A 12295-nucleotide genomic window follows, 5' to 3' on the forward strand; every position below is an offset into this window, starting at 1 on the left:
GAGATGACCAGCTAAAACCAGCTTGACCAGCCTAGGCAGGCTGGGAGCCCAGCCAAATCCAGCCATGTCCAGCTTAAACCAGGCTGGTCAGGCTGGTTTTAGCTAGATTTAGCTGGTCATTTTCCAGCCTGACCAGCTAAGACCAGGCTGGAAATAGCTGGAAACCAGCCTGGAAATGGCCAAAACCCCTCTAAAACCAGGCTGGTCAACCAGCTAAAACCAGCCAACCAGCCTAGGCTGGTTTAAGCTGGATTTTTCAGCAGGGATGTGCTGTAAAGGTATATTAATCCAATATTAATGTAACAAAAACAAAACAAAAGCCATTTTTTCCTTTTGTATTGAAATTCCTGAAATTCCTTTAGTCTGAAAGAGAGCCGAACTCAAAAAAACAAAACAAAAACAAAAAAAGATGTTATTTCAAAAGAAATTTAACATAAAAGTGACTTAACTGATTGTCCTTCTCTAATTGTCTCTAATTCTCTAATTGTCTGATTGTCAGACTCTAAATCTAAGTCTCCCTCAACTATCTTATAAAGAATCCTCTCTGCTTCAGCTCTGCCCCCTACAACATGCAGTCATTAATTACATTAAGATGGTCCTGGTGTCCACTATAGTGGACATTTAAAAAAGGATGATATTTTGAAACACAAACAAGTTAACAGCCTTGAAAGCTAAATTGATTGTTCCTGACACTTTAATAAACAAATATATATGTAATAATAATAGTAAAAAAAACATTTAAAAAGCAAAATTTTACATGCCTCTCTCCTTCCCATAAAATGTGCCTTTTTGTATGTCAGCCATTTTGGATGCAGTGAAAGTGGTTCCTAGTATGCCAGCCAATCAAATGACTTATCCCTAGAAAGCCCAGGATGTCCTCTGAACACTACAACAGGACTTGAGTAGCTCAAAGAATTCAAAGAAAATTCAATATCAATATAATAAAAAAAACGCAATATCCACTACAGATGACACAAGTCAATGGGCGGGGTCTCAGGAGGAGATACTAGGTTAATTAGGTTAGTGTAATTAAGCAAGTCATTGTATAACTGGTTTGTTCTGTAGACAATCGAAAACCAATATTGCTTTTATTCTGCTTTTATTCTAGCCGAAGTAAAGCAAATAAGACTTTCTCCAGAAGAAAAAATATTATAGGAAATACTGTGAAAAATTCCTGAATCTGTTAAACGTCATTTGGGAAATATTTGAAGAAAAAATATATCACAGGAGGACGAATCATTTTGACTTCAACTGTATATTAAAGGGGACGCAAAATGAGAATATGGAAAATAGCTGAATAATAAGCGTACATGGACATGACATACAATGAGCCTCAAACACCATTGTTTCCTCATTCTCATTTAAACGTAAAATCCTGATGAATAACAGGCCCATCGGGATGGGATTTGACATCAAATTAAAGAATCTAAACAACATTACGAAAGAGAAGTGTAAGTGTTTTCAAAGTGTTTATGGCTATTTGCATTATTATGCTGTTGTATAATCATTCTATAATCATTGGCATAAACCGATTGTCAAAATGACAATAATATTGCTTATCGCAACAATTTTTGTCACAATATATCACACAACAAAAATTCTTTATTGTTACAGGCCAACGCTGTCGCACAGCAATTCATAACTATTTTATATAGTGGCTAATTCGGTGAATTTGTACGATCTCATTCATTCAAATTTAGCACAATGGGCTCTATGCACAGCTAGAGTTTTAAAGCTAACAATAAACTTCCGGTGAAAGCCTAATGTGACTTTTGTGACTAATGTGAGCTTGTTTTTACAGCATCGATGTTGTAATGTCATTACAATACATTCAGTTAAATAGACTTGAGTGTTTATTTAGCTGTTCAAGCATAAAACGAGATGTAATACCATTGTAACCACTAGAGCCGCCAGTAGCAACAGGTGAGCGCAGAAATTCCATTGAAAATACTGTAGTAAAAGATACTATCATATTTTAAGGACATGGCGGGGGGAAATGGAATTTATTGCAGTGTTTCTTGTCCAATCTGCGACCCACTTCATATCACATATCTAACAGGCAGTGAAGATCGCTGATTTTTAAAGAAATCAAATCTTAAACAGGACAATTTTGTAATGGAAAGACAGTTCGCATAAAGCCTTCGGGCTGCCTGGCTGAAAATTAAATGTCTGTGTGCATATACCCCATTCGCTCATCCTCCAATGAAGGTTGGGTTTAGGTGTGGGGTTATAGCCATGCCTCCTTTTCAAAAATTGTACATTTTCGTGAGCCCGAACTCTTACGAATTAGCCACTAAATGGACAAAATGTAAAATAGTTACGTTTCCTCGTGAGATCAGGTTGGACGGGTCTAAGTTTTAATCACCTGACTGTATGACGACTGCCCCGTTGCGGCGTTTCTCTCTCTCTCTACGGTAGCGTTGAGCGCCCAGCCAGCCCTTGGTGTAGGCCTGCATTAACACCACTCGAGCGATCACTTCCCGCAACATCAGATTGAGCTGCTCCACGTGATAATACTTCAGAAACACCTGCGAAGACACATACAAGATAGTCCATTCATTCATTTTCCTTCGGTTTAATGCCTTATTAATTAGGAAGTCACTACAGTGGAATGAACCGCCAACTTTTTTGGCATATGTTTTATGCAGCGGATGCCCTTCCAGCAGCAACCCATTAGTAAACACCCATATACTCTTGCTTTCACACACACTCATACACTACGGCCAATTTAGTTTTACCCAATTCTCCTATAGACTGATTTCATGCGGCCGCCATTTTTAAAAGCGAAATCGAGGCTGCGGTGGGAAGAAACCCGGAAGTATTGTTTGGAGTTACATAGGAACGTTGTGTACCTGGCTGCATATCTTATCAGAGAAGAAAAAGTGACACAAATTTATAATTTCACTGCCTTCTGAGTGACCCGACAGTCCGTTCTTAAAGAATATTGAAAATAAAAAGGATATCAGAGCTCGTTTTCAGCTAAGTTAAGGGAAATGGCACTAGTTAGCTAATGTTTTCTTTCCCAAACACACGTTTTAGATGCCATTTTTCAAACTCGAGTTAATGAACTGATTCTTTCACTATATTAGACTGGTCACGATACTGAATTAAAAGAAAAACCATCCATTTCCCGCTAACATTTAAAGCACTGTTAATGGCTTTCTTAAAACAGCGCTGATTTGCCATTGTGTTCACGTGCTCAACAGAAATGACTGTGATTGGCCGAGAAGGTCATCAGTTCATGCTGTTTACCAAGCACAGACACAGACGAGCGATATGCTTGATGACTCGACTGATCTTCACAGCTGCTTCGCGCTCCAGTGTCCGTGTATCTGTGTTTGCACTGGGGGTGAAGAGCGGTAAACTGATGAGTACTGGTGAATACTATGGTAAATCAGCGCTGTTTATGAAAGCGCTCAGCGGCGCTTGAATGTTAGCAGGAAATGGACAGTTTTAAAACTTCAGTACCGGGACAACACTATTACAGACAACACAAGGGTGTGCTACAGAGGACTGCAGTGTTTTATCGCTCACTGGGTAACATAGGCTGAAGCAGGAAAGCGTCCCCACGGTGTTTAACTAGTACCATGAACTGAAGCCTAGGACGACACTTGAGCATTTTACTCATAAAGTGATGTTGTTTGATGCTAAATTGCTTTTAATTGTTTAAATTAAACTTACTGAATGATATTAAAGTGATGTTTACACCATTTCTGCATTTTGAAATCTCGGCAACAGCTGGAGGTTTATAGTCCACAGCATGTTACTGCAATGTTTACAGTGCTGGTTCTATACTTCCGGGTTACTTCCCACCGCAGCCTCGCTTTGGTTCTTTAAAAAGGCGGCCACGTAAAATAAGCGCATAGCGTATGTGTTTGAACTGTAGGGGGAAATCGGGGCATCCGGAGGAAACCAATGCTGACACAGGGAGAACATGCAAACTCCACAATAAAATGCCAACTGGACTCGAACCAGTGACATTCTTGCTGTGAAGCGACATTGCTAACCACTCAGCCACCATGCAGCCCCGTACATGATCAGAGCTCACAATAAACACACAATCATGAACACAAAATCATGTTTCCGTCAGAACAAATATTCACAATCAAGGGGTTCTGACAGAAAAAAAAATGTACACTTTAATGACTCTATTTAGAAATATTTCATAATTCCCCATTGTTTCCCATCACTGGGTTGCAGTTGGAAGGGCATCCGCTGCATAAAAATACGGCATTTTTTCAACAGTATAACATTAAAGATTTTTTTTGTTGTTGAATCTGTGTTCCTTGGTGACAAAGTGATCAGTTGCTCGCGCTCATAGCACTTGTGTTTGCACTAAGAACTGGTTGCCCAGGCTGTGGATTAAAGCTAATAATATTGTAAATAATGTTTAATTTCTTGCACAGACCACACCTGTCAACCCTCCTGTTTTTCCCGGGATTCTCATGTATTTTACAGTTCTATCCCGCTATCATCCCGTGAAGGTATTTTCATTCTTTCCCTGAAGGGTGGCAAATATTACATTAAAGAGCCAATCCTCCCTATACCGCCGAACCACCAGGGGCCGCCCTTGCTCTTAAATGTGAGTCTGTTCTGTGCTTTTGCTATGTTTATGCATAAAAACACTTTGAAATAAATATAAAAATGGCGGGATTCCCTTTCCTTGTCATTACAGGTGCCATCTCCCCTTCATATGCAATCCTCAAAACAGTCATATAGCGGTGCATGACTGTCAACTGACGCGCTCCATAGTGATAAATAGACGCTGTTTCCCAAACTGATTCTGTACACGCAATTTGAAACGGAGCGAAAGTCTGGGTTTTGGGTGCGTGTTTGAACAGACTTATACACATAGTTAATAATAATATCTAAAGATGTCGATTCTGGTGTTTTTTTTTCAAACACAGCTAATTTTGTCCTAAATGATCATAAAAATTTAGCAACGCAATCAAATGCTTTCATTATAACATTAGATGTGTGCATTTTTAAAGTGACACCTCTGTTATTTAATGTAATCAAATCAAAAATCTAAGAGATTCATTCGTTACTCTTTAATCAGAATGTGTAAGTTATACAGTGAAGAAAGGCTAATGAGATTTGATAGCTTGATTCTATTTCATTATATTAGCTCTCGAGGCTGAGGACCGGTACCGGTTCATGGATCAATTGGTACAGTGCCACACAAGAAATCATTAATTATTTCCGTTTTATTTATTATCTAATTCTGAATGATTATTTTATTTTGATCACCTGAGAGCAAAAATTTAACCCACAAGCAGCAAAAATGAGTAAGAAACAGACATCTTTGGAAACTTTGCGAAGGGAAAAAGGCTCAGTGAAGGACCCACGAACTGCCAAGGAATTGATCTGTAACCACTGCCAAAGAGGATACATTTTCATAGCAGTATTTTGTTTTTTTGCAGTCTTGTAAACAAGCCAGATAAACAGAACAATACTGATAAAAACAAAGGAGATGAGCAGAAAAATAAAGCATGTATGTTAAAATAATGATGACAACTCTACCTTTGTCTTGCCCACAACCCAGTAATCTAGTTTGGCCTTCTGCAATATAATGATGGCGTTCTCTTTACTTCCCTCTGGCATCTGATGAGCTCGAAAGGCCAGATAGTAATACCTACAGGAAAACAAAATAACCAGACTCATGTTACAAGTCAAAACTGTGAGAAGTTAAACAATCTGATTATATTATATATATGATTATATTATATCATCATTGATTTTTAAATGCTTTAATGTAAATATATAAGGGATAAAGTACATCCAAGAGGTTGTCAGAGCAGAAAAAAGCACAACCTGAAGCAGAGCACAGTTGTTTAAGACTGAAGGGCTTTATTCTGTGATAACAACCATCCTGGATGTACTTTGCCCTGCTTATTACACAGCTATACCTGCCACAAATAATAAAACTTGGACAAAAATTATTGTTTTGAGTCGTAATAGTTGTTTAATTCTCTATTAAAGGTAAAGCAGACAGAAACAAAACCTGCTGAGTGAAGCTGATATACAATGACCTGCACATTATTCAGTCACAAAATGGCGCCAATAAGTCAAAAACACAAAGCTGACAGAAACGAAACCTGTTGAATATCATCGACTAACTAACGTATTATTAATTCACAAGGTGACACCAAACAGTCAACTACAGTTTTCTATAAAATCAAATGGGAATTGGAGGATGTGTGACATCTTAGCATGAACACACAGCACCTTTTCACTAACTCTCATGAATTAAAGTTGCTTATTTCTCTGGACTTTTCTAAACTATTGAGATAATGTAAGAACATAAGTCAGCAAATATATATACAGCAACACTATTCTAGTGATTTTTGACCATTGTTATGCCTGAAGAACAATAAAAATGGGCAAAATGAATCTCTTAAATTTCCACTTGAAACAGACTTTAGCTACAGACTTGGGGATTGTGACATGGGTTATATATAATATATATAATATGTATTATATTTGGCTGTTTTCCAGTGCTAGGTTGCAGCTGGAAGGGCATCCGCAGTGTAGAACATATGCCAGAATAATTGGTGGTTCATTCCATTGTAGCGACTCCTGAAAATCATGGACTAAGCCAAAGGATTGTGAGTATTATTATATGAAATTTTTAGTCTTCTGACCAGAATTCTTGCTACATTTTACAGAGGTTCAATGGTAATAATGATTATGTTATCTTGCAAAGAAAAAACCCTCTCCTGACTCCAAATCCAGACCTCATCAGTTATGCAGTCAAAATGACATTATTCCGGGTGTTCCTGTTGGACTGCAGGAATGTTATTAGATTTAATTAGCTGGAGCTCTTGGGCTTCATGAAAAGAAGGGGAAAAGACAGACAGACAGACAGTTAGAGAGATCAAAGCCCTCCATGCTGAATATACTCACCTCCTCCAGCGCTCCCTAGAGCTCCCGCCAAACTCACACCGCAGGTTTGTTATCTATGTGTTTTGACAGTACTGAAAGAAGCCCATAATCTCATCAATAATAGGTCATTAAGCCTCTGAGAATACAAGTGATGCTAAATTAGACTCTGGTTGAGTAATTAGCGGTGAAGTGGTTCATACTTTGAAGGGGCGGAGAGAGAATCGGCTGAAAGTTTCTCGGCGGCGAGCAAATTCATGGTCCAAATTTACTTTTTCCGAGGCTTGGGGAATCGGTAAACTTTCTCTTTCTTGCGCTTTTTCTTTCAACCCATCCATCTCTTTCTCTCGTGGGCCATGAGATGGTGGACATGTAGGTCATCTCTTTTACATAAACATCCCAGACAATTTCTCCAAGCTCAGATGGGCTCAGGCTCTCTCCCGCTTTTTTTCTCCCCCCGTCATCCTTTTGATCACAGAAGTGTCCTGATTATCCGTATTTTCCCCGGCCAGTTCGCATAAAAAATGAAATACTCTGTGACTGTTCTGTTTGCGGTTCCTTGTAGTCCAACACATTCTTCGCTCAATCAGGAGCCCTTCTTGTCATTTTGTGATGCTCCCGGTACCCCTTTGGCGTTGTTTTGCGATGCGCCGGGTCCTTCAATGATTTTGGTCGTTTACATTAAACATCCCATTAAACCAAGGGTCTCCAATCTTTGTCCTGCAGGATTTGGTTCCAACTTGCCTCAACACTCCTGCCTTGAAGTTTCAAGTATACCTGGCAAGACCTTGATTAGCTTCTTCAGGTACAGTATGTTTGATTAGGAGCAGCTAAACTCTGCAGGAACAAGTTTGGTGACCCCTGCATGAAACAGTTTGGCTGCGGCGCCTACTACTCGAGAAAGTACTACATTTGACTGTGAATTTACTACACAATCATTGGAAAAGTATGCACTTTATTAGTGGTCTCAAACTCAATTCCTGGAGGGGCAAAGCTCTGCATAGTTTAGCTCCAACCATACCAATAGTACCATACCAATAGTCTCTAGAAGTTTTGAACACCTTGATTGGTTGGATCAACTGTGCAGAGTTGTGGTCCTCCAGGAGTTTGAGACCTATATTCTATAAATTATGAATGTTAGTAGTATGAATGGAACTCAGACACACTACAGTACATTCGCTGTTAGTCATTATCACGTGACCTTCCCGCGTCAGTTGCGTCACTTTACTTCCGTTCATGAATTTACTCTCACGTTGCATAATGGGACAGGGTATCGTCCATCTGATCCCTAGTTCAGAATTTCAAGAAAAGTAGTAAGTCATCCAGGTACTTCTCGCATTCCGTTTATGAATTCAGACATACTACTCTACTCACATACTGTTTTTAATGTACTACATAGTATGGAAATATGAGATTTTGAACGCAGCGATACTGTATTACAGTTACAGTTAACTGTATTTATTGCAAAAAAACACCATATAAAAGTGATATAAAAACAAGCTGTGTTGCATTCCAAGTCCTATTAGGCCCTACAATATCTTTATGTGAAGAACGGGATAATTCATGAGGTTTCAATCACTGAAAACAAGAAGTTTGGCCAGAGGGGAAATGGTCTTGCCTACCTGAGCCTGGTTTTTCTCAAGGTTTTTTTTTTTCCTTCACTTTCGTCAGTTGGTGAAGTTTGTTCCTCGCCACTGTCGCCACTGGCCTTGCTTGGTTTGGGACTTGTGGAGCTGTGCATCGATGGAATTGCTATTCAGTGTTTGGACTTTCAGCAGTGAAAATTAAACCACACTGGACTGAACTGAACTTCAACTCTGAAAACTGGATTGAAGCAGTTTCAGTTTACTAGAACTTCTATGTGAAGCTGCTTTGACACAATCAACATTGTAAAAGTGCTATAAAAATAAAGATGAATTGAATTGAAAACAATCTCAATTCCTTCCAGAAATAACTTGCTCTGCCTTGAAAAACCTGGAATATTCATATCTTCTTAATAAACAGCGACTGTAGTCGTATCTGCCTGCTATATTCTGTGTTTTTATTGACAAATGGTTGGGTTTTACATGCTTGTAAATGTGTTTGTAGAGTAGCGCAAGTAAAATAGTTTTGACTGTTTACTTTTGAAAAACTTAGACCCAATAATGGCAAAAAAATTAACCAATATGTCATTTAATCATCACACTAAAATCGGCGGTGCCTGTTGCATCAGCATATCAATGCCAACCGCTTCTCGTTTAAAGTTGCCATAAAAAGGAAGTTAAGATTGTCCTTTTTTCTACGATCGTGACATATGTCTACTTGAAACGGTCCAGAAATTAAAAAAAAAAAGTGGGGTGGTGCATGATTGTTATGAAGCGGACAGGAGACAGAGGTAAGGAAACGTTAGGGTGTTTATTAAATGACAACAAGGAGCACATGAAGGATAGCCAGGAGGATCAGGAATGATGTTGGGGTCTTTTCCTCCGTGGCTGGGTAACAGGAATACACGAGGATGGACAGCACACACCAGATACAGCTGACAGAGGATGACACAGACTTGGAAGGACTGGAAGACAGGACGATTCGGGAGGACCAGGAAGACTAGGAGGAATACAAAGAGAACAGGTAAGTAAATCGTTTGTTTAAGCTGAGGATGACTACGCTGAGTGGTCGCTCAGTTGTCCGCTTTCGTCGAGACGAGCCCGGACAATGAGCGACTGGAGTGCTGTGCTTTTATCTGGTGCTCGTGAATGTGATGCAGCTGTGTGCTCATTAGAAGTCAGGTGATGGTGATCTTCGTGAGTGGGGATCGTGAGAGCCTGACCAATCCGTGACAGTACCCCCCTCCCCAGGGCCCGCTCCTGAGGGCCGACACCTCCGACGCCGTGGTGGTCTCCCTCTGCCTCTAGGCGCTGGGAACTCAGGGTGGCTCTCATGAAACTCCACCATGAGACTAGGATCGAGAATATCAGCTCTGGGAACCCATGTCCTTTCTTCGGGGCCGTACCCTTCCCAGTCCACCAGGTACTCCAACTGGCCACCACGACGTCGGGAACGCAAGATCTCCTTCACTGCGTAGACGGCTCCTTCTTCTAGGAGCAGTGGAGGAGGGGGTTCCTCTTCGTGGTCAGGCTCTGTGGAGGGAAGAACAGGATCGTGATAGGGTTTCAGGAGTGATACGTGGAATGTAGGGTGAATACGGTAGTGAGAGGGTAATTGTAGTTTGTAGGTGACGGGGTTAACCTGTTCCACGATGGTGAAGGGACCAACAAATCGGGGACTTAACTTGCGAGAGGGCAGTCGCATGCGTATGTCCCGGGTGGATAGCCACACCTTTTGTCCGGGTGTGTATCTGGGTTCTTCAGACCTTCTTCTATCGGCGGTTACCTTGCTTCGACGGACTGCCCTCTGCAGATGTTGATGAGCCTCGTCCCAGACTCTCTCGCTCTCCCGGAACCAGTGATCCACTGCGGGGACATCAGATGGTTCGCCATCCCAGGGAAAGAGCGGTGGTTGGAAGCCCAGGACGCACTGGAATGGCGTGAGTCCGGTGGAGGGTTGCCGCAGTGAATTTTGGGCATATTCTGCCCAGCCCAAATACTGGCTCCAGGAGCTCTGGTGACCACTGCAGAAGGTCCTCAGGAACCGTCCCACCTCCTGAATCTTCCTCTCTGTCTGCCCGTTGGTTTGGGGATGATATCCAGAAGAGAGGCTGACGGCCACACCTAGGAGCTTGAAGAAGGCTTTCCATAGACGTGAGATGAACTGTGGGCCTCTGTCCGACACAATATCTTCTGGAATACCAAATGACCTGAAGACTTGATTAAAGATATTGTCGGCTGTTTCAAAGGCTGTGGGAAGACCTTTCAGAGGGATTAGTTTGACAAACTTTGAGAATCTATCTACGATGACTAGAATACAGGTATTACCTTCTGACGAAGGGAGGTCAGTGATAAAGTCCACTCCTAGGTGTGACCAGGGACGGTTCGGAATCGGCAAGGGATGGAGCTTTCCAGCGGGTAGATGACGTGGGCTCTTGGATTGGGCACAGTCCTTACAGCCCTGAACATATTGCCTCACATCCCTTGCCATGTTTGGCCACCAGAATCGTTGGGATACTAGCGAGAGAGTATTGTTGATCCCTGGATGTCCAGTGCCTAGCGAGGTATGTAAGGAGTGGATCAGATCTACCCGGTGTTCAGGTGGTATGAACTGCCGATGAGGAGGGCATCCCGGCGGAGCAGGGGCTTCCGGAGTGGCAACGACTGGAGGAGTGTTCCAGGTGATCGGACAAATGGAGATGTGTTCGGGAAGAATCTTCGTTGGGAGTTCTTCATGATCGTGATGCTCGTGTAAACGAGAGAGAGCGTCTGCTCTTAGATTCTTGGGTCCTGGACGATAGGAAATGGAGAAATCAAAACGTGAGAAGAAAAGTGACCATCTGGTTTGACGTGGACATAGTCTCTTGGCCTCTTTGATATATTGGAGGTTTTTGTGATCTGTGATCACCTGGAACGGATGTTTGGCTCCCTCCAACCAGTGACGCCACTCCTCCAAGGCTAGCTTGATTGCTAGAAGCTCCCTGTCTCCTATGCTGTAATTCTGCTCCGCCGGGCTCAACTTCCGAGAGAAATAGGCACAGGGATGCAGTCGGGGCGGTGTATCATGATGTTGGGATAATACTGCCCCGACGCCGGTGGTGGATGCGTCCACTTCCACCACGAAAGGAAGATTTGGGTCAGGATGAGTCAGGAGTGGGGCCCTTGTGAACTCCTTCTTAAGAAGGCGGAAGGCTGCGGCTGCTTCTTTGGTCCACTCCAGTCCTTTGGGTTTACCCTTGAGGAGATTAGTGAGAGGTGATGTAATCCTGCTGTAGTCCTTGATAAACCGTCTATAAAAGTTAGCAAACCCAAGAAACCTCTGGAGCTCCTTAATGGAAGTGGGTTCTGACCAGGATAGAACAGCCTCAATTTTCTTCCCATCCATACGTATACCGGTTTGGTCAATGATGTATCCCAAGAAATGAATCGACTTCTGGTGGAATGAGCATTTCTCCGCTTTGAGGTAGAGGTGATGTTCTCTCAATGTGTGTAGGACCTCCGCAACGTGTTGGCGATGTTCGGCCTCACTCCGGGAGTAAATGAGGATGTCATCTATGTACACTATTACAAAGTGGTGAAGAAACTCCCGGAGGACTTCATGAATGAAGTTTTGGAATACGGAGGGGGCGTTGACCAGACCGTAAGGCATGACCTCATATTCATAGTGGCCAGTAGGGGTCACGAATGCTGTCTTCCATTGGTCCCCCTCACGTATTCTTATCAGATTATACGCGCTGCGGAGGTCCAATTTAGTGAAGACTTTAGCTTCTCGGAGCTGTTCCAAAGCGGCTGGTACCAGAGGAAGGGGATATCGGTATTTTACTGTACCG

The 12295-nt window shown here is 42.0% G+C and overlaps 1 protein-coding gene across 1 annotated transcript in view; it reads right to left on the minus strand.

Annotated features, from left to right (window-relative positions):
* Positions 1 to 12295, minus strand: part of myo3b (myosin IIIB) — a 186209-nt gene that overhangs the window by 103423 nt on the left and 70491 nt on the right. Inside the window, exons 20-21 of the mRNA XM_056464721.1 lie at positions 5524 to 5635; positions 2366 to 2528 (exon numbers count right to left, since the gene is read on the minus strand). Of these exons, the coding sequence (XP_056320696.1) occupies positions 2366 to 2528; positions 5524 to 5635 (275 nt within the window). The remainder of the gene's footprint in view (positions 1 to 2365; positions 2529 to 5523; positions 5636 to 12295) is intronic.

Source organism: Danio aesculapii, chromosome 9 (genome assembly GCF_903798145.1).
Source record: "Danio aesculapii chromosome 9, fDanAes4.1, whole genome shotgun sequence".
NCBI classification, from domain to species: Eukaryota; Metazoa; Chordata; class Actinopteri; order Cypriniformes; family Danionidae; genus Danio; species Danio aesculapii.